Genomic DNA, 23,457 nt, shown 5'->3' with positions numbered 1-23,457 from the left:
TAAAACAATTCCCATATCAAAGTCAATCCAAGTACTTTCTTTGCACTTTGAATAGACGGCTCTTGTTGTCTTCTCTGTTTTCATCCACTGGGGATGAGTTCAAGAGCAAGACGGCCTAGTCGGTTTACCAGTCGCTCCAATATACATCCCTCCCTTATCATGTCTCTTCTGTCTCTTCAACCTTAATAGTACCTCCATCTTCCCACCCTTCCTTCTGTTCTCTCATTTTCCCACCTCCCTCTTTTTGCACAGACTTCCCCCTCGTCTCTCTAGTGTCCCTCAACAACTTGTTCTCATAGCCACATGGAGTATGTGAGCAGGAAATATTACCATAGCAAATGAAAAGGGGGAGGATTTCTTTCCCCTTTCTTTTCTTTTTATTCAACGTTGCATTATGCTCCCTCTCTCCCAGCCTTCTAATTAGTCAAGGGATTGGTGTTGGGGAGTTAAGAGTGCACATGTTCATTATCTTCCTCATAAAAAAAGGTTTTGATGGCACTCCATCTTCTGCAAACCATATAAGCGGCAAAAAACAATATGGTTTTCGGTCCTACCAATCATCCTTAGGCATTGAGTAAGCCCCATTTTATGTGACATACACTCAAATTACACTTTAAACATGCAATAATAATACTTATAATTGACTAAATATAAATGACAATCGAATTTACAGTAAAAGAAAATAAATCATAACTTCATTGAAACTGAAGAAAGAGATACTATTTTTAGCCCAAGTTAAAAGCTCATGTACTCCTAAAAACACACAAAATTTGATGATGGTCCCAACTAAACTGTAGTCTGTGTTCCCCTCACAAAACTATGACAATATACTGTAGAACCCCCCCCCCCCCCCCCCCCCGGTTGGATATAATATTTAATAACAATACAACCAAGAGCAATCAAATCTAATTATCTGAAAAGATGGTCTCGGCATATCAAAAATGACAGTCAGGCAAAGATGTTGTTGAGTAAAAGATAACATCTTGTTTTGAAAAAAAAATCTGCTGAGTGAGGAGGCTGCTCTAATGGATGTGTGGACATTCAGATGGCTTGTCACAAGCATCTGTCTGTTTGCGTGTGTGTGTGTGTGTGTGGGTGGCATTGGTGTGTGCGATAATCTGCTGGGGCAACACATCTTATCCTAAAAGCCATGACCAATTTCACGCTCTCACTGGAAAGGTCATGCCCCTGGTGTGTGTGTGTGTGTTTGTTTGTGTGTGCACAGTCGTCTTGTGTGTGTGTGTATCTAAAGTTAACCCGGTTAACCCCTACCTAGGTGTAAATCTGCTGCACAGGCAGATGTTTGCAACAGAGACCCTGGGCAGGCCTTCTTAACGTCACAGCCTATTAATATCTATCACCCACAGATGCAAACTCCTCCAGAAAAATATCAGTCGCCAGGCTAAAAACAGTATATTTTTTCAAAACCATTAAAAAAAAGAAGAAAACCAACGGCTAGCATATGATGCCAATAGTGGTTTAAAAGAACAGACTGAACATAATACATGTCTATATTTCCCATTTCAAAGTAATAAAAAACTGAATAAAATGACTCATATTAATGACTTTCACTCACCAATGTCCGATAAACACGTACATATCAGCAGCACGGGCATGTACCGCACAGCATACTGAATATACATTCAATGATAGCTATAACGTTAGTAGCTCAACTATGCTAAATTGCTATTATTAACTGACATAACTGACAAACATAACTGCGGAATTGTTATGTGGGGTGTGGCTTGGAAAGTCAAAGTACATTGGAAAGTTAGTACCCCCCATGCAGTCCCTAACCAAGGTAGACAAGACCTTTAAGTGATTTAATTTTGTTCTTCTTTAGACTGCAAACTAGTTGACTGGTCACAGCCAAGCAGTGACTATATTTTGGATCAAATGCTTCAATAATGATGCAATTCTGAATGATCAAATAATGATCAATTAATAAAACATTGTGCACCTAAAAAGGATACATTATAGAGTATACGATTCTGTAGTGTATGCTGTGATGTGAAACAATATATGATATAGCTTTCAGACATGGCTGAATTCATCAGCTGCAGTGGGACGGAGTGACAAAGTGAGAGATCAAGTGTGACACGGAGTGCACATAAGAAAGCATCAAAAGACAGAGTGAGAAGGGTGTGTGTGTGTGCACCGGTTGTAAGTGTGTGTCTTCCCAGGCCCCCGTTGATCATCTTGACACATGTCTGAGCATTTCTGTCACTTTAATGTCACTGTGGAAATTCTGCAGATTAGTACAACATCCGTCATGGTGCGCCGGCGATTCAAGTCAACAGAACACATGCAATATTAAACGCTAATATTCCCCATAGCCTTTTATTACTGAGGTAGAAGAAAGGTCTTGAATATTCACTGTGAGGGATGACGCACGGGGGCTTTGGAAGAAACACACACACACACACAAGCATATCCTGTGCACATACCAATGTCTCTCATCAAAACCTCCTGTGAGATAGCTATTTATATTAACACATACAACCACCTTTGCAAGATAGAAAAAGAGTGGCTAACCACAGAAGATGGATAACAGATGGACTCGATTGCTTTCTGGAATTTTGTTGATCAAGTAAAATTTTATCAATATAACAAATCAAAAAAGGAATCCCAGGCAGAATCCCAGTTTCACCATTTAGCCCTTCCCCTACTCACCGATGTCTGGAGTTGCTAATAGCCTTTTTCCACCACAATCAGTGGGTCTACTCAAGTTTTTTTGAAACATGGGTCGTCCTGCTAAAAACGTGTAAAGACCATATTTCCACCACATATATCATGAACTCATATACAGACAAAATTAAAAAGTGGGGTTCAACAGCTCTCCAGAAGTCCACAGGAACCTTTGGGAAGTTCCCAATCACATCAGAGTGGGCGTGCCTGAAGGCGGGACGTAGGTGAAATAGATTAAAACAGACCGTTTTGCAGGTGAAGCAGGGAATCAAACGAAACACAGCTGGAATAGGTGCCGATTCTGGAAGATCTAGAAAGCTTTCTGTACTGGTTTATTGTGTGTAGCTGCTCTATCAGAGTCCACAACTCAATACAAAGGGACAAAAACTTAGCATAAAAGGTCCCCTTCAAGAGTTACAGTGGTATCTCAGTTGGCGAGTTCAATTTATTGAGTTTTTGTCACCTACTTTATCAAGCTGCTGGCACTTTCTTTGGCCCCATGGTGGATTATTTAGCCGTCACATGCAAAAAATGCACAGCTTTGTTTGGGCACGCAAGGAATGAAACAGTACAGGGCAAACAGACAAGTTTTTTACATGCAATAATGTATGAAAAAAAGGTACAACTTTGGCCAAATGTTCAATTTGTTCAATCATACAAAAACAGGGGTATGTGAAAACCCAAGTTGTGAAAGTAATTGAACACATCTCTTGATAACCTCCATTCAGGGGAATTTCTTCCCATCCTAACTTGCAACAACAAAATCGCGGAATAAAAGCGAGTTTACACACAAGAGCCAGCAATGAATGAAATGCTCATAAAGCCAGGCAAAAAGGAATGAGGGCTGCCACAGAAAAGAGCGCAGTGAAATAGAGCAAAAGACAAACAGAGAGAAAGACATCTGATTAGAGATGCATGCTGAGGGAATGTCATTGTTCTAGTCGATTTAAGACATTATTTCAACTAAGACCCAGGAGAGAGAGTATGAGACGGAGAGCAGTCGACAAAAGAAAGAGGATAGAAACAAGAGTGGTAAAGGGGGATAACAAGGTTGTAAAAGGAGGAAGAGAAGTACAGATCTTTCATGTGTTTTAGTCAGGATGACAAACTGTAATTGACTATGTCCTATTAAGTGTGTGCTTTACATGACAAATGCAATTCTTGTTGCTAGAATCAAGCACAGGGTTTGAGATAGCAACATAAGTCATGCTGGCTGACAGCTGTATGTCTGCACCCAGGAAGCCAGCTGACTAAAATACACATAGTGTGTGAATAACAAATAAGTGGGTAATAATTCAGGTTGCCATTGCAGAGTGGTGGAGCAGCTGTACTGAACTTTTCAATGATGACCAGCTAATTTATTGGGGAGCGGGTGTGACATCCGCTACGAGCATGAAATCAAGTGTGAGAAAATGTAACTGGAAAGAAACATCAAGTTTGTGTATCATTTCATTGTATCAAGAGGCTGCTAACAGACGATACAACAACAACATTAAACTCTGTGATGAGAGTGGATTTGTGGCCAAAATTGACCTTTTTGAGAGCTTTTAGAAGCTACTTACTAACGCATGTATCACACATCGTTAATGTTCTAAGCATACATGCAGTGAATGTAAACGCATCAAAAGGCCTGCACAACTGAGTGGCTCTGGCAGCATGACATGTTGGAGAATTACTGTTCTTCTACCCGTGCTTTTCAACATTAGTGATTTTCTCTATGTTTTAAGTGGGAAAATACTTATATATAGACCAAAAGGATATACTTCCCTGGGGTTTTCCTCGATACTTGGTGTATGTGCAGGCCTGTCCACTTGGGTGTAATATATGTGGATGTTTAAGACACTATCTGAAGACAGTCATTATGCTATAGTATAATCAGATTGCATTTATTTGAGAGAAATTATCTTCAAGGAGTGTGCTAATGAAAATGAATGAGACTAGTACACTGACCATTTGTTGGTGTTGAAATGCACGTTGGTTACTTACATTGTTTCCCTCAGTGTGGCTTTCAGGCAGACACAGGCAGCGGTAGGGAGTGAAGCTGGTGTCGCAATGGTCTGCATGGCCATGACACTCACACCTGGTGATGTGGGTGAAAATGAAAAAAGTATGAAGCAGATTCTCCACATCTTTGCAAAAACGTCACCAATATAATAATTCTAACAATAAGAGAAGAATAAAATAAGCTACTTAAAAGTTTCTGCTTTGACCCGTGGCTTGCCTTCCTCGTGGATTGATCGAAGGGCCATTAGGAAGGTCCCATTCAATATTTATAAATGCCATGATGAAAATAATCATAGCACCATAACATACAGCAGACAGTCCTCGCTCTCTTATATATATACACACACACAAATCAGACAGCCATTTAATTATTCATTCAGACATTCAGATGATTTTCTTTCTTTATTCTTTCCTTTGTGTATCCTTTCACCTCCTGCCCCCTTTTGTGACATTTTTTTCCTGTTCTCCAGTGGCAAGATTAATGAAATCTGATGCACATATGCACTGAGGGTTTTTTCCATTCATAATTAACAAGTGTTTTCTAAAAGTTGCATTGTTTTGATCATTCTGGTCATTGCTAACAGAATGGTGGTTGTGTTCTGTGCCAACCTAAATTGTAATGAACGAAAGCAGCTAACTAAACAGTTAACTCGACACATGAACATTTAACATTAGCAAGCACACCTGCCACTGATGGTGATTTCTTTGATGGCATAGTGTCGGTGCCGCTGGTCCACCTCGGCTGCTCTGGTGTGGTATTGTCCTCTAAGATGTATCCTGACCTGGGTGGCATGTACCATCCTCTGAAGAGCAGGGGTGTTGTAGAAATCATTGTAGCCTGGTCTCAGGTTTGGCTCTGGGCTCAGCAGGCTGACTGTGATGTTACCTCCAGAGTAGGGCACCTCGCTATTATTTAAGCAAACAAAAAGACTGGCATAACCATTTGATTTACAAGATATGCTTTAGAGGAACTATACATCTGTATTGTGTCATAAAATAATACATTTTATCTTGATACTTGTATATTCCTGGAGCAGATCACTACCTGATGATCAGAAAACACTTGAAACAAACAATCCAGTGAACTCACAGGGCACAAAGTCCCCTGTAGGATTAAATAAATCTCACAAGATAAGAAGCATAAATCTTTCAGGATCAAACAAAGGCTCTCTTATTGATGATGATTATCAACCACTAAAGGTTAGAAAGTGTTTTATTTTGTTGCCAATGTGACATTCAACTGCTCATATGCCAAATTAACTGATACATGTAAGTCCACCAGGCATGGTTGTATGTGATATCATCTGTCAGTCAAGCGAAAAATGAGCAATGACTACATAATCTCTGATCTCATGCAGGTAGGTAACCCTACCCGTTCTATCTTGTGCCAACACAGACCTTGATACCTACAGCCCTGCCAAAAATTACTGCGAGTGTGTGTGTGTGCTAGATGGTGTTCCAAGTCCAGCTCTGTGGTACCAAAGGAGGGCCTGTCACCAGCAATGTGCCAAGGTGACTGTGGGTGGTTACCTTTTTAAATCTGGTTCGTTAGAGAGCCAGAAAAAAAGTGTGCTGATTTTAGTATTTGTAACTTATACACAGTGAAATAAGCAGGACGAGCAATCAATTATTTGTTGCTCTTTTTTGTTGCTCTTATCTTGCTCTTTCCCCACTTTTTAAACATTTAAACAATATGTAAATGCAATATAACAGAAAACAGAAAAATACAGAATATGGTTTCAAGAAAACTCTTTTAAATATCTGTATACATGATCGAATACACTAGTAGTAGTTTTGCACTACCTGGGCAGTTGGAGGCAGTTGACTGAGTCCGGTGCTAGCAAAGGCCCATTATTCTGCATCTCAAACACACTGCATGCTTTAGCCACATACTGCCAGTCTAACCAGGATTCCTCTGTGTGCATACTGTTCTGTTGATGCGAGAGTCTTTGTCTTTGGATCAGAAGTGACTCTGGCAAGAGGCTACCAAACTGAATTATGACATAAAACACCTGAAGCACAAAGGGGAAAAAAACAACTATAAGAAGACAGATCATATCCATAAGTATTACATATCAGATCATATGTATATCATTATTAATACAGAGGAATATGACCAAAACTATGTGCCCTTCAGCGTAATACAAACACATTGCATATTGAATATTGGAACATCCTCAACAAGGGGTGTCAGAGTTACGTAATACAGTGTTCAATGATACAGCAATTTATTATACTTTAAATTAACAGTGGTTAACTTATTTTTATAATGAATAACATATATATTTTCATAAAATTAGATGTGTGTTTGAGGTCAAGCTTGAGCAGGTTTGACGTCTGTTGGTGTGTTACCTGGTATTGTCCATTTTCCAAATCTACGGTAATAGTGAGCCCCTCGTCCAGTTCCCGAGTGGTAAAGATCTTCGAACGCCACGTGGTACCCATGTCCTGATCATTGATGTAAGCGAGTGGATATGCATTGAGGTTTAGCCGTAAGACTCTGTCATTGGTGGTGTCCTCAACAGCATTGGGGATACAGTATCTGTTGAAATTGACAGTAAATGGCATTTAACTGCATTTTCGCAAGTATCATTTATGTGAGAGGAAATTGCCCTATTTAAAACACACACTGGAAACTCAACAGATGAATATAAAATCCATTTATGATACAAAATGTTCAGCAATAAAATCTCACTATTGTAAAGTAGCCAAAGTTGCACTGTACCGTTCTACTAAAGGGTGGACCCTGGGATGAGTGGGAGGGCAGCGACATTCAGACTGGGAATGGAGCTGCAGCAGGGCACCTGAATAAATCTCAACTATTTCCCTGTAAAAATAAAAACATATAAAACTAAACGCAAGCGATGCTGACAGTGAAGTGAGTCAAAAAGTGATGATCAAATGACACTTATTGTCTACCTAAACTGTAGTTGAATCAATGATGCCAGTTCAATGTTCAGCACAATGCAAATTGTCTCAATGATGACCACAAATATCTTATTAGATAAAATCTTATCTGACAGAAAGGGATCATTTATCTCTCCTCAATCGTAAGCAAAGAAAGGTTTACTATGTGTATGACATCCCTTTCAAAATAAACACTAATTGCCTTGTATTGAATTTCTAAAGAAAATCCTGTGGAAGCACTATGGATTTAAAGATACAAGGATATCTGTCACCATCCTATCCACATTGTGGGTCATTTTCACTGTCAAGGATCCTACTCCGACTCATTCACAAAACCACCCACGTCTTTCCACCTCACCTGTTGGTCAGAGTAGAAGGATAAAATCTAAAGTCCTGCATCCACCCCATGAACTGATTGGACCCTGGAGAGAAAGAACAAGTGTTAATGGGTTTGTACTCAAAGTACAGCGTGCGAGGATTTCACAGTATTTAGTAGATTATCTTATTGGTTTCTTGATAATGACTATGTGAAGCTACCTATACCTCCTCAGATTAGTTACTTTCAGGATCCAAAGCTGACAAAGTCTCCATTTGGTGACACTCAAGAGCACGCAAAGTAATTTTGTATGGTCATTCACTTTTTATACTGGAAAAGAAATGGACCTTCCTCAAACTGCTACCACACACTGCGTTTGTTTTTTAAATTAACATTTAAGGAGAAGGATTTACCTCTGCCTTATTATCTTTTACACAACCATCTTGCAAAATCATTACCTTGAAGTGGGGCATGTCCAGAATCTTGATGTCAATTATATGCTATATAACTATACAATATACGGCTGTATATGATAGGGGTGTCAGATTAAAACATGGCAAGTCTTGCGATAATAAATAAATTATTCACACAATAACACCAGCCTTGATATATTCTGATTTGGATGTGTGTCAGTTTTCCTCTTCTCTTGCCTCCAAACGGACACAAAGAGTATTCACTATGTGCTTGTTTTCAGTCCCTGGGTACAATTGCTTCATAAAACAATGGCTTGAACGAAGTGAGCCCTCTTGTTAGTAATACAGTCTCTTTGTCTGTGTGAGGAGGCGGGGCCGCTAGCATACACACAGCAGAAAAGTGTTTCTCAACCAACTTTGGTAGAGTCTGCAATGTTGATTCTGGCACCGCCAGTCCATATTTGGTATAAATGTTCCAATACACTATTCCTGCCACCTGGTTGTGATGCTCCATGTATGTATGCCCTACCTGCCAGTTTCTTACACTGGTGTAACTGGTGTAACTGGTCTCCTGTCTGATGTGGTAGAGGCCAGCCTCTGTTGATCTTGTGTTTATTGCCTGTTCTTGCGCTCCCATGATGAGTGCCTCTGTGCCATCTTTCAGTTCAGCCTTTACCAGCCATTGCTATGTTTTCCCAATGTCAGCCACTTGTGTCGATGGCACAGGCCATGCAGGGGCTTGTCTTTCCATGACGGCCCATATGGCTTCTCCTCCTTGCTGGGCTTCTGTTGTCTGAGGCATTCACTTAACAGTTACTTTATGCAGAGTTTCATCTTTGGGATTTAAAAATGAAAAAAGTGATAGTAGAATATAAGAAGTTTCATAAAGCCTAGAGTAACGCCTCAAATTAACAGCTCTAAACCGAAATTATTCTTTTACTGTAAAAAAAAAAAAAAAAAGGAAACAGGGAGGAATTTGGCACATACGAAAACCTGTGATGAAGCGTGCCGACTGATGCTACGGAAAAAGGATGTGTAAGGGAATTACTGGACTGTGCACAAAAGACACCATCAAACCCATAAGTGAACACACACAAGCCTCCAAATTTGACAATGCTGGATAAAACATGAAAGACTTAAATACACAAGGCAATGATGTTGGTCCAAAGAGAGTGTTTTAGTATCCAACAAAGTTCTGTCTAGTTTGACAACGACTCTTAGAAAAGGGATAACGTCTCTAAGCATTGACAGAACCCCTGCCATGTCTAGATTTGTCAAAGAGTGTGTGTGTTTAGGAGCTTTTCTGTGTGTATTCCAACAAACTCCCAACGTGAGCGTATGCATGTGCATGCCTGTGTGTGCACATTTGCATTTGAGGAAGGCTTTGCCGCGTTTGGCTCCAGTACATTTTACGAATGTGAGTGTGTATGTGTGTGTGTGTGCGTATTGAAGGTGTTTGTGTGTGTATAAAACTGAATGAGAGTGCAAGAGTGTTATGCGATCTAAGTCTGTTCGAACAGTGTGTGGTTGTGCAGCCTGAGGCTTTGGCGGAGGATTTCTTTAGCGTGTGGAAATGGGATTATGGCTTCCTCTGTAAAGTACTCTCCCTATTGTTACTGGGATGATGCAAGGTATAAGCCTTAATTCTCTCTACTGTGTGTAGGTCTCTGTCTTCCAATCTCTACTTCACTCATCCATTGCATTGCTAAGTTGCATATTTGTTTTTTTACATTGTTGGAACTGTTGACAACTGATCGCAGAAAATATGCATGTACTCTTTGTGTGATTTGTATACATTCTACTTTGATTATCCCACTGTTACATTCAAGTAAGAACCCTTGTCAGTTTCATTTTGACACATTTGGTTACCTGTATCAACAACTATTGGTCTTTAATATAGAATTAAAAATAAACAAATAAATCCAAGTATTTTGAAAAGTAACATAAACATTTAAAACTTTAGGCCATACCCACAACTTTACAACTAGTTATTGAAATAACATTGCTTAGGTTCCGTTCCTTTTTACTCATCAGATAGAGCATTCTCCCACCAACAACAAAACATGGTTGTTAATCAATACATCTGATCAGCATTTGCACAATCAATTCACTGATCAGAATTCCAGACACAGCCCCCAAGGGTTTGGAGATCACGGAGCAACACATACATACACACACACACGCACGCACGTGCACATGCACGCAAACACGCACACACACTCCTCCAAGCCAATCACTTGTATTGATCACAAGCTCTGATGTGATCTTCAGCTTATCAGATGCTACCTGCAGTGAACCAGGGATCAATGTCTGATAAACGAGAAGAAAAACACTCGTTTATCACTCTGGAGATGAACGGATATCATTTTTCTCTCAATTTCTCTCCTATTGACTCTGAGATGGCTCTCAGGCACCACCAATCAATCACAAATGTGTCGTTGAAAGAGGAGGGGGCAAAAAGGTGGTGTAATCATTGACACCATATTAACAAACACTGACAAGACAAACTAAGATGTGTATTTATTTTTTGTAGCTGCAGAGAAATAAAACTGCAATGGTCCATTCTAAGGATGTGAATATGGCTCCTTATTGTGCTCTTGCACAGTTCCTGCACACTTTAAGGAATGATAACAAATTTGTAGACCAACACTATTAAACGTAATAGCAATGTATATAATGTATAATGTATATAAGCGTAATAAGTAATGTATAGTTGTCACTGTTGGTCTGTAAAACAACCGTCCTTACCTTTGGAGCAGAGTCCTACCCTCATGGTACTGTCCTCATCGCTGTCATGCAGTCTGGTGGCCAGTGATTGTGTCTCAAAAGGTGTCCCGTCCTCCTCCAGCCCATTTAGGAACAGACTGATGTGTCTGTCATGGACCTACAGTAAAAGTCAGACGGGGTGAGGAATGTCCAGCAAGAATGTCTTCATGCATTATGTCACAAGTTTTATAGTGACAGCATCTTACACAAGCAAGGTGGTGACAGAACAAGTCAAAGTACTGTAATCAAACTCCACTACAAACTGCAAATAACATTCATCCACATGTTTGTCCATTTGTTTCATTATAATGACTGGATAGCATCCCAAGTACAAAGATTGGACCAAAAGAAACTTTTAGCAGATCGGGATATGAATAGTGGCATCATTTCTGCTTGCATTCTACACATGTATCTATCACTTAAGGTGTGCACACATTTTTGCATATCTTTGTATGACCCTGCGTGTGCATGCGTGTGTGTGTGTAAATTATACATTTCCCTAGTAGCAGGAAAGCCTCGGGCTACACTGCCTCAGCACAAATTAGCTTTCTGTTTGACCAAAAATCTCTGCGCTCCTTGCCTCTGTGCTCTCTCGATTGGCAGTATGAATATGGAAAACGCCAGAGCCGACATTGTCAAAGCAGCGGCAGCTCCCTTTTACATCAAACTCAGGGAAAAAAGAAAGACACCTCCATAAGAGCGGCCTCAAAACTTTAATGTGCCACTTTTTCCCTTTTAGGCAATCTCCAAATCCTGTTTTTGGGAACCACACTGTGGGGATAGTGATAATCCTAATTCTTCTGACCCCTCCTACTCTGCCTTCTCCTTCTTCTTGCTTCCTCTGCTTGTGTCTTTTTTTTCCTCTGTCCATTGCAGCAATTTGATTTCTTCACCCATGGTATTGTTTTTTTTAATTTTCTCAACCAGTTTATTAATATTCCTTCCCAATTTATCCACAATGTGTTACCTCTCTCTGTCCACAACCTCTCCCACTCGTGCCTCCTTGTGTTTATCTTGCCCTGTCGCTCTCATCTGTTGTCAGCTCTTTAGGGAAGTTGAAAAGGTGTGAGGAGGGAAATAAGTCCAAGTAAAAAAAATGCGCCTTTAGGGGATGAAGGCAGTCCCAGACAAGTGTCTGCCTCTCAGATGATGGTTAAGACGCCCAGACAGACACTTTCATGATGGCTGATTGAAGACTGGCAAGCACATGAGAGCTCAGGAGAGAATGGGAGTAAGAAAAAAAAAAAAGATGGGCTGGGGGGGTGCAGTGAGGAGTGAGGAGGAGAAGAAGAGATGGGAGGGAGGAAAGGGAAAGTCAGAGAGGGAACCAGAAGAAGGGCCCACTTTAAGAATCTTTAAGCTTGAGCAGTGTGGCTCTTGGGGAGATGTGAGGCAGTTGTCAGGACTGATGTAAATGAATACTGAAGCGCTTCATCCTCCTTAGCCGCCACGCGCCCTTCTGAAACACAGCCAAGTCCTCTTTGTTAACTCTCATAAACACTTCTTTTTCCTTTTCTCCGTCACACTTCTTTCCTTTACCTCTCCATCTGAGTAAATTCCCAACTCTTTGAAAATGAAGGGAGTCTGTGCATTTATAACTCATTTGGACTGTTGCCACTGAGTCTAGTGACAAGAAAGCATGAATACCTAGTTTCTCTTAACTGTAAAAGGTGCAGTTAAGTCAAGTGCTACCTCCGTTCCCACAGTTTACAAAAAAAGGCAACTCGACAATAAATCATGTTTGTATTTATAGCCCTTAACACATATTTCTCTTTTTGAGGTAACTGATGCAACATGCAGTGCACTACAGGTTGCACCCAACACATGCGTTGTCAGTCTCAGAGTGGTCGAAAAAAACACAAAATTCTGCTCAATACAACACTGCCATCGAAAGAAGAGTTCAGAACATTAGAGAGGGTTCTCCTATCTCTTTATTTCCACTTTACGCACTCACTGAAAGTGAATAGGCACGTCAGTACCTCTGCATAACTTCTGCTCTATGTATATTTGCTAAACAAGTGAAGTAGTAAGCTATAGGTACAGATTCACTTATATTTTTGTTCAGTGATTGAGTATTTTGTTCAGTTTTGTTCCAAAAGGTTGTTTGCTCTCAGGCAGGTTAAAGCATCCTTTCTTTGTGTAAAAAAAACATCCCCCCCAAGAGGCACCTAAGCCCCTCCAAAAGTGAGGGAAAGCAAACCGTGAGTGGAAAGCTTTTAGTGATCTGTAGAGTAGCATTTTGACTCAAGCTCTTCTCCATTTTCACACTCCTGCCAAGCCATGGCTCAGTACACAGTGTAGACCACACTGTTTCCCTCTAAGCTCAGTTGATAGCGGTGAGCTACAAAAATAAGAAGTGGAGGGGAATACTCACATACAAAGCAGGCCAGGTTCGCTCTGCGGAGGAAACCACACACGAACCAAAGTGTAGAGAAAGAAAAAAAAACAGTGACCTGTGTGCAATTGAATTTTATGTCACATTTCATAGCTTTTCACTCGTGAAATCATGCCTGGCTTGCATGAACAAGCACGATATTAGGCAAATATAAGAAAATTCAATACCAGATGCTTAAAAAAAACTGCCTGCAGCCAGCAGAGGGACACAAATCACTGTATGCAACAAAAACACTTTATTACTTATATGCCTTGTGTATTTTTCCTCCCTACTACCTCAAACTGTATTCACTTTCTATTCAGCCGTCTGAGGCTGTGCTACCCAGGGACGGAATGACTGACAAGCCACTCACAGATAAGACAAATACTACCATTGCCAGGGAAGCTGTCAATAAGAGGAGGCAGAAAAGGAGCAAGTGAGTGAGATAAAGGAGGAGAATCAGGGATGTTGGAATGAAAGGTCTAGTAAAAGAAAGGATTTGAGTGTTGACAAAAGGAAGAAACACAGATAGAGAGAGTTTGGAGAGTGTTCAAGGATAGATAAGTGTTACGGCAAGACAACTGTTGATATCAAAGACTACACAGTCATAGTGTACGTCCATTGCGAAATGACTTACACCATGGCCAAAACAGAAGTTAAGAATGAATCGCATTTTTATTTATTGAATGGTAATTTCCCAGACTATGACTTTCAGAGCTTGTGTTACTGATATCAATGCAATCTTTGACATTTTGACGTATTTTTTTGTAAACTGTGGGGTGCTTAAGTGATGTTAAGTAGCTGTTTTTGGTCTTTGATTGGTCCTGGTCGCTGGCCTCAAAGACATTATCCATTCGTATTATAAGACATTATCCGACAGAGGCCCTGAAGACCAAAGTGTAATTTCATAACAGCACACAATGGTCTCACCTTAATGGCATTAAAACTCAACCACTCATCTTTACAAACTTAACATAATTTGGGGAAGATATCAGTTATCCACACGAGACTTTAAGAGGGTGCAATTAAAAGCGCACTGTGATTAGAACCATCCCTGCCTCTCCACTTTGGAATCTCCAGGCACATTGTCACCTTTCTTGATCCTCTTGCCTCACCCTCCCTCTCCTTTGATTGTGCTTCCCTCTCTTGTTTTTCCACTCTCCCCCACTATGAACAGTTAGCAGCTCTGATGTACAGCCAGTATTCAATGTATTCTATCAGGATGGTTGTAGCGTGCAAGGAGAGAGATAGAAAGCGGAGGTGTGGAGCAAAAGGAATAAAAAGAGAAAAAGAAAGAGAGGTGGGGACACATTTGTTCTACTCATCTCAGTGCTAAAAGATACAATTACCTCTCACAGCATATTATCCATGTTTTATACCAGCCCAGGGCCCCGTGCCTTTACCTCGCTGCGCTCGGCCGGTGTAAGGCCCATATTTTAACACTAGCTATGACAGTTTATTTAAGAAAAGAAAATTGTCCCCAGGGAGATGGAGAGAGGGAAGAGAGAGAGAGAGATAGAGGGACTGGGTGGTAGTGTAAAGAAAATGGGAGGGAGAGGGGGAAGGACAAAGAAGGTGGCGGCAAAGAGACAATGAAGGGGTGGTCTATGGCGGGGTGGGGGGCTTTGAAGAGATAGATGAGGCAAGGAAAAAGAAAAGGAGAGAACCAGAGAAGGAAAAAAAGAGAGGGGGGCATATATAAGGTGCAATGCCAACCTTTTAATAAATACCATTAGTCTAGAAGACTTTTCTTTTAAGCAATGGGAGAGGGGGGGCTCTCTTAAAAAACTGTAGGATGGCAAGCGCGTAATTTGCACAGGGGATGAGGGGGGGTCATGACCCCTGCAAAAATCAGATCCATCCAAAATAACCCCCTGAATATAATCACATCTGATTTAATAATAATTAATAATAATAATAATAATTGTAAACAGAGAACTTGAGGGAGGGTGGGAGAAGCAGAGCTTGGGGGAGGGCAAAGAGCATATCTGGCCTACAGCGCACGCCCATATAAGGAAGCGCGGCTATCTTTGACATCACACATCATCAGTGTTAAAACGCCCTCTGAAACCCAGCGTTTAGAGCCATCCCAAAACTTCTTTCAGGGCTGAATTCCAAATGTGCAAACCTCATTATCTGAACCTTTGGCATTGTTTAACACCATAATACAATATTACTACATTTATAGGTCAGGAAAGTGGAAGGAACATAATATTAGGTGCCTTTTAAGTTAGGTGATGATTTGTGACTGGAGTTGGCAAGCTAGTTGTTAGACTGTCCTGTGAGGTGAAGCCAGAGGGTGTCAGGGATGTACTGTGTAGGACCAATGTCAGTTTTGCTTACTTTGCTCCAATATACAGTGTTGGCTAGCCACATTTCTCGGTTGGGTCACTGGATAAAAATGTGTCTCAAAAATTATGAAAGTTACCAAACAACATTAAGACTTATTAAAGAAGCAGAGTCATCAAACTGTTGAGCACGTAAAAAATATCATTCCTTTATTGTAAACTGCCAGATGTTACTCCACTGATTTTAAAAAAAGATGGATTCAGTTTTTTTGTCAAAATAAATATTTTTCCAAAAACAGATCTTCAAAAAGACAGGTCATGTTATATTCAGGTCAGTGTGGTATGCAGTATTTCATACGTATCATTACCTTAGCAGAAACAAAATAAAGCAAATAGCTTTTGAAAAATAAATTACATTATACGTATGTACACATGCCTCTACCTTAGTACAATGTTTAAATGAGCCACAGATTAGAGGCTTTGAAGTGTACTATCACTACACTGCTCTTCCGACATCCCCCCTTCCTCTCTCAGTCCCCTCCCGGCTACCTTTTCCTCAGCTACTCTGTACATTGTTATCATAATCAGATGAGACAACTACCTTGGGAGCAGCAGCCTCCCTGCAGCACCTTGCTCCTGGCCCCGTGTGCGCACATGCGATTGTGTGTGTGTAAGTGCGCGTGAATTGCTCCCGGCACTTGGAAACCCCGATTCCTTTCGACTGTCTTTTTGGTGTTTTGATCGTTTCAAACAGACAGATGACTGGTGCATGCGCGTGTATGGGAATGTTTCTAAATGACTCATCTCCTTCATAGGGAAATATACTGTATGTATCATAGTTGACACACCGCTACAAATGATCACTGAACTGCGAGTTGCTGGTGTGTGTGTGTGTGTGTGTGCGCGCATGTGCTAGTCATGAGAATGGCAGTATGCGAATGGTGTTTGAATGTCAAGGATGATTATGTTACTCTTCGGAATGGTCAAAGCAGATCACATCACCACACCATTAAACAAAAGGCAGACTGATTCACAGGAATACACACGCACCATTTTCAAACACCTCCAAGACATAACATCCTCGCCGCAAATTGGCTACAAGGGCTACACCATCACAACGCCTTATATACTTTCACAACACATGCACAGACACTAAAGATAAACAGAAACTTGATGCCCTCTGGGATTATTAAAACACACGTGTGATTAAGCACTACATTTATCTGGCAGACATTGGACAAAATATTAGTATTATAATAAAGCTAAAAAAAATTAACTGTGAGTTGACTTTACGTAGGAAGGGATAACAAATCTTGCTATGGTACCCATGTTTTCTCCCACCTTGATCTTATTCAGAGCTGATGAAAGAGTAAGATTGTCCAACAGAGCAATCTGTAAAACGATACTCGAACAGAGTCATTTACAGCCTCATAAAGTTCTCCTCCTTCACTGGCTGCCATTTGAGAATGGTCAGAGCTCAAGAAAGACTTTTTGTTCTTCTCATTTCCTTTTATAAACTCCTGATGGCGTCGATATTTCTTGCCGTTCCACTTAACATGCACGTCAGTAGAGCAGGACTGAACGATGACAAACACAATATTTAAGTATTTATTTTCAGCTTTCTTCAAAGAGATATCTGGAAAAGAGTGTATAATTGAATGTTGTGAACTCCTGTTTACACGGAAATGTAGAATGCAGAGTGCAGAATACGAACGACAGAGTTGTCGTAGCAGAGGTTTGCACATATATACTGTGTCTTTCCTCAGCTTACATCATGTTTTGTTCTTCTTTAGACAGCAATCTAGTTGAGACTGAATCAACAGTAACTCTGCTTATTCTTCCACAACAGTCTTGCCTTCCAGACTATTCAGAATGAACAGTTTCACCTTTCATATTTCACAAAAGGATGTTTATCAAAACCACACACTGATTCAAAACCATAGCAGAATAGAAGGACATCCCAAAATAAATGATATTATAATTGTGTGCGAGTGTGTGTGCGCACTCATGTGCTTGTGTGTGCATTACCTGTAAAACAAGGTGTGTCCACCTGCCCAAAACAAGTCGCCCCTCTGTTCTGAAGGTGATCGTCAGAGGGGTTAAACTTCTGGACTCAATGTACTGCAAACTGACAATCTGTTCAGACACTGTCAGTGAAAAAACTAATCGCTCTCTTGAGCTCTTCTCCAGCAGCATCCTGAGAAAACAGAAAAAGACCAACACCACTCAGGAATGTCAACAAAATGACACGTAGCCAGCGTTTGTGCTGAAAGGCCAATCTAGAAGGAGGGTTGAATCCAAAAGCTCATGCAGTCCACCACCACACTAGATGCAGTCTCTCATTCTGACATTTATACATGCAATATTAATATTTTACACGGCTGCTAGGTTTCTGGAGCTACACAGGTTGCAGACTTGCACAGACGAACACCCTCCACATGTCATATTAACCAGCATCAGTGACATTTTATGGGAAATTATTGCTTTTATGAACCCAGAGACGCCCTCCATATAAATCAGTGATGGATGAATGAGAGAAAAGCATCTGTGTGAAACATACGACATGTATGTCTTTGTAAGAAAGGAAGTAACCAAAACAGCCAAGTCAACAATACTCTGGCAAAGGGGATTTATTTGCCGTTTAAATTATATGGTGTACTATGTTAATAAAACTGGCACAACTTACAGTATTACACAATTAGTCTTGCATCTTTCTGTGGCATTAGATCATAATAGACAAACAGATTGTTCCAGTGTGTGGAGTAACTCAAGAACATCAATGATTAGAATAGTGAGTGAACTGATCACATGCCACCTTCATGAAAGTTAGCAACCCATTGCACTACCTACGGTCCTCCATTTTCACTTCATGTAGGTGTTAGAGCCAGGTGTCCCTGTACCTGCCCATATACAGTAGTGGACAGAATGAGGTCCTTCTACTGTAAAAACAATGATTAGTAAGAACAGGTGTCTGGTCCTGTTCATTGTTTGGATGAGAAGGGGGGGATGTGAAATCATAGTGATTGAGAGACAAAAAAGGGGAGAGGAGATGGATGAGGGTGAGGATAGAGACCTCTTTTCATCTAGATTCTTTGATGGCCATGGGTGACTACAAAAGAACGATGGCTGACGACAGCATCAGAGCGAGAGATCGAGAGGGAAAGGGAGAGAGCAAGGTGCAGGTGCCATGTATGATAGACCACTGTGACAACAACACTTGTCTGTCATTAAAATCACCAGGCAGGCAACTTCACATGCAGTCACAGCGAGAAACATAAATGAGAGGTATTGTCTTAATTAGGGCTGCCGCAATTAGTTGACTTTGTCAACGTAATCAATCATGAAAATCAGTCACCTGTTATGTTTTGGTTTTTTAGTCTGCATGTTGTTTTACTGTTGACCACCTATTTTGATGGTCTCATGTCTCAAATGGCTCATTGTAATTCCCCTCCACACCAGTCTTTGTGCTGTTCTGCACCCGGCTGGTTGATCTGCTGTGTTGTTTCTCCCCACCCCCAACTCAGCTGTCACTGTTTTGATATGGAAAAACAGCAAAAACTTTTTTCTTTCAGGCTTGATTAGCGGAATAGGTGATTCTCATTACGACCATTTTTAGCTGCATCTTTTTTTATCTGTTTTCATATCCTTAGAACACACAGAAAAGATAAAGACGTGTGTTCATGTCTCACATAAAGATTGTCAATTCCAAAAAAGTGTCACTGTACAAGAAAAGAGAAGAGGCACCTTACCTCTTTGAGAGTGAGGTTTTGTGTCTGTGTGTGTCACTCATGTGTGATTGAAAACTGATCGCAGTGTGTGTAACTTTGCACCGACCAGCTTGAAACATACAAGCCCACTCTGATCCCTGCCTGTCACACACAACATGTTAACGTAGGACAGGACAAGACCTGAATTGTGGGCTTTACGCAAGGTGAGCAAAACACAGTTGCTACCTATTGCCATTTATGAATACATATGTATAACATGTACAATCACACAAACACACAGTAGATAAGATCAGACTCACATATCTCCAGGAGAGCTTGGTTTAATCCATAATGCCAGTGTGAGGGATCCAGAAGCTCCCAGTTTCTGTGAGGGGGGTGAGACTAGGCATCCCTGTTGGCCTGGTGGAAACATAACACTACCAGATCCATGGGAAAGCCCATTTGACTTAGTGGTGCTTTTGCTCTCAAATGTTGACGTCTGATGGCGAAATGGAGGGGTGTCAGTTGTGTCTTCGATCACACATGAACCCCTGGTGGGAAAAAAAAAAAAAAAAAGAGTACATCAGTGAATATTGTGTCAAGAATTTACTTCATATACATTCACAACACCTCTCAGCATATTATTAACTTCGTAAAGCCTGACATTTTGATATAGCTCATTTATTGCAGCTCCAAAGTGTCGGTTTACCTAAAGTAGTTTGGTAAATTAAGAATAGATCTCCATGATAGTTTTACACCTTGTCAAAGTTCAATAGATATGCATTGTATCAATGGGTTTTCAAAATGTAGCTTGGGTAAAATAAAGAAACATATTTTATAAGAAATCAGTTGCATCAAAGGAAAAATTATTCATTGTAGTCAGAGACTAAATAAAGTCTGTGGTGAGCAGAAAAATCTGCAAATGCCCAAGAAAGTTTTTCAGGATGTGGGTGACATTGTAATTCTCTGAGCGGAGGCTCACTGTGCTACACTTTGAAAACTCAAACTGTAAATGATCTGATTACCTGTACACAGGTAGTAATAGTGGGGCATAAGGTGGCGTGGAGGATCTATAGGGACACTCCTGGTCACAGTAGGCCTGATGGCACATGTGCAGCTCAGTCTGCAAGGAAGCCGGCTGGCAGTAGACACTCCAATCTGGAACCCCACAGGTGGAACGAGCTGGAGAGGTGGACACGGGTTTGAAGGCAGCAATGTTCTCCATTGGCGGAAAATGTCCCTATAATAATGACAAGAGCTTGAGCAAGTGTGACCATTCCATTTAATGTGGACCTCATGTACTTCTTATTCTTATCAGCAGTAACCCGTATCCAGATACGGAAATGACAATTGTGTTCAGTGCCACGTAATTTAACGGCCTGTGCCTTAACTAATGTATGCAGAACTCATCTGGTTGATGGCCTGTCTTAAAAATCACACAAACTAATTGCCTACACACACTGAATGGACTGTATTGTGTTGTGAATGTGCTGAATGAAATGTGAATACTAGAAATGCTACTATAGTTGTACTATATTTCTACTCACCGTGTAGATGTATGTACTTCAATAGCGGAATGCATGTGTATTCTGCTAATGTATATGTTTTGCATACAAACAACATTTGTATGTTTTCCATTTTTAAGTTAAGGGGTTAGGCACCACTGGCACCGTTTCAAAACATTTTTATGCAACTGTGTCACAAAACAACGCAGGTGCATTTTGAAATGGTTGCAATTTTAACTTTTGCAGCATTTCTAAAACTATTTTGCTGTGTGTGTATGCTAGTGCCCCGACTGTTATGACTGAGAAGAGGTCTTACTCTATTCACCATTGCTCTATGAAGCATCTGGGTGCTGAACCAATGTACAGAGTGAATCCTTTCCATACCTCTCTCCTAAAGGAGTCAACATGCGTCTGCAGCATCTGCAGTGCGCAAGTTAGCCAGGGTTCCAGCACCAGCAAAGCAAAGAACACTACAAATTTGTGGCAACACATACCCCAATATCGGCATGGGCGCCATAAAGAGCAAAACTCAGCTATTAACCAACAGAGCCAAGTTGTTAGAATTTGGACACAATCTTTGGTCGCCTTCCTGACAAAACGGGCATGAAAATATACATACAATTTTTGTTTTCTTTTATCATCTTACCTGTGCATAAGCAGGTTGTGGACTGATGCACAGGAGACAGAGCCATAGGAAAATGTGATGCCACCTCATCACCAACATTACTTTATGGCTCTTGTTGTTATCTTTCTGCTGGTGTCCTTCTTCCAGGAATGGAATTCCGCTTGCTTCTCTTTCCGTTTGCATCTGCTCCGTCCATTGTCCTCCAACTTCTTCCTCAACATTTCCAACTTCCCAGTAAAGCCGTAATTGACGTCCACTGTCCATCCTCTCTTCAGTTTGGCTCAACGTTTTTTTAGTCATAATTATTCTCTTTTCTGCTTTTAGTGTCCTCATATTTACCCTAAAATATGGCAGAATCTAAGATTCTACAATGTGGTATCAAATTTTGAAGGCCAGAGAGATGTACCAGGAGTTGGAGATGCCTCGGAAACCTTCCAGCACCGCTTGAATAAGTGATGACTGGCATGGTTTCATGGTTGCAGGGTTACGGGAACATTTTTAACAGGCCGATGCCCCCAGGGGTGAAGGTGCAAAGCTTCGGTCTCGGTTAACTCCGCACACACACAGCACAAACCACAGCCAAAGCCTTGCATGATAGGTAGGATTTCACAACCTGGGGAGGGAGAGAGAGTGGGAGAGCGATATGGTCAGACCAAAATCCAAAATGAGACAAATCTGAGGCAAGTGAAATGCCATGCAGGCTATTCCCTGGCCAAAGCCGACACTATCATGTACAGCTTGATGGAGGCACGGCTCAACTGATACTGCTACATCACTTTCCCCCCCTTTTCTTCATTCCCCATTGAATTAAACATGCCCTGTTTCCTCCTGGCATCTGGCCTCCGGGTTCTCATACAACTCAACAGCTTTTTTCGCATTGGTTTGCTGGAAATTGAGGCTTAGGCCAAATCTCTCTTCATTGCAATGCTTATCAGCTTCAATTTCACATTTTGACAACACACACAAAAAAGGGAGGCCAGCGGAGCAGTCAGGCTCAAGTGTTGAATTACTTCGACCGAGCTCACAATAATGTGCCTTGGAGAGGACGGACACGGTGTATGTAATAATGTTGCTATATTCTGTCACAAATTTATTACAAATAGACAGATATGGTTAGAAAATAGCAGGTAGTTGCTGGTAGCTCACCTGTTGCTGCTGGCTCCTGGCATAACAAAGCTCCATTCGGTTTAAATCCATAAAAGTCCAACTTGCTGATATCGTGGCTAAGTTAGCAAGTTAACTGAACCTGTTAGCTAAACACCTGGCAAGCTACACGGCGAAAATCCACTTGCTACGCTTCCCGTCGCTCAACTTGTGACTTTTTAGATAGAACAAAACACTGAATGACAGCAACCCAGTTGTCTGGGCTCCCCTCCTCCTTCTCTTCTCTCATTGAGGAGAAGCAGCGACACACTGGCCAGCGCCTCTAAGTAGATTAGCACCGGCCACCATCTGGTAAATGGCGCGAGACTGCAGTCTAAAGTAACTTAGACGTCGCGTTAAGTTACGTTACATTACATTACAACGAGGCAGGTAACGGAATCCGGTGTGTGGCGGATTCGAGCAACACTAAGAAGACAACGCTAAAGACAACTAAGCGTAATATATTCACTAATCACCCACAAGAGGTGCTCTAAGTACACCCCTTACCTCCTGTGTGGAATGAGGCTGTCTGATAAGTGCTTCTCAAAAGCGAGGAGGACGCTACTTCCGTTACTAGGCAACCATCATGGCCACTCATTACGTCACTGGAGTAAAAATGAGAAGGCAATGTATTTTTGTCCTCTGTCGTCTTACACTAAATGAGGCTGCCAATGCAAAAACACTCTACGTGGAATAACATGGACTTTCCAGTAATAGGTGA

General features: G+C 41.1%; 1 protein-coding gene across 1 annotated transcript in view; it reads right to left on the bottom strand.

The window, feature by feature from the left end:
• The window catches only part of ush2a (Usher syndrome 2A (autosomal recessive, mild)), a 153,944-nt gene extending 130,727 nt beyond the window's left edge, over positions 1 to 23,217 (bottom strand). The window contains exons 1-13 of the mRNA XM_078795872.1: positions 22,740 to 23,217; positions 22,000 to 22,206; positions 21,615 to 21,933; positions 20,489 to 20,703; positions 19,784 to 20,014; positions 17,785 to 17,953; positions 11,077 to 11,212; positions 7,958 to 8,021; positions 7,418 to 7,519; positions 7,045 to 7,234; positions 6,496 to 6,704; positions 5,377 to 5,598; positions 4,675 to 4,768 (exon numbers count right to left, since the gene is read on the bottom strand). Coding sequence (XP_078651998.1) covers positions 4,675 to 4,768; positions 5,377 to 5,598; positions 6,496 to 6,704; positions 7,045 to 7,234; positions 7,418 to 7,519; positions 7,958 to 8,021; positions 11,077 to 11,212; positions 17,785 to 17,953; positions 19,784 to 20,014; positions 20,489 to 20,703; positions 21,615 to 21,933; positions 22,000 to 22,067 — 2,019 coding nt within the window. The 5' untranslated portion in view covers positions 22,068 to 22,206; positions 22,740 to 23,217. The remainder of the gene's footprint in view (positions 1 to 4,674; positions 4,769 to 5,376; positions 5,599 to 6,495; positions 6,705 to 7,044; positions 7,235 to 7,417; positions 7,520 to 7,957; positions 8,022 to 11,076; positions 11,213 to 17,784; positions 17,954 to 19,783; positions 20,015 to 20,488; positions 20,704 to 21,614; positions 21,934 to 21,999; positions 22,207 to 22,739) is intronic.
• Positions 23,218 to 23,457: the final 240 nt, after the last annotated feature.

The sequence above is a fragment of the Doryrhamphus excisus genome, linkage group LG13, assembly GCF_037039965.1.
Source record: "Doryrhamphus excisus strain RoL-2023G ecotype Guam linkage group LG13, RoL_Dexc_Guam_v1.1, whole genome shotgun sequence".
In the NCBI taxonomy this organism is placed as follows: domain Eukaryota; kingdom Metazoa; phylum Chordata; class Actinopteri; order Syngnathiformes; family Syngnathidae; genus Doryrhamphus; species Doryrhamphus excisus.
This window is presented reverse-complemented; position numbering and strand designations above follow the sequence as displayed.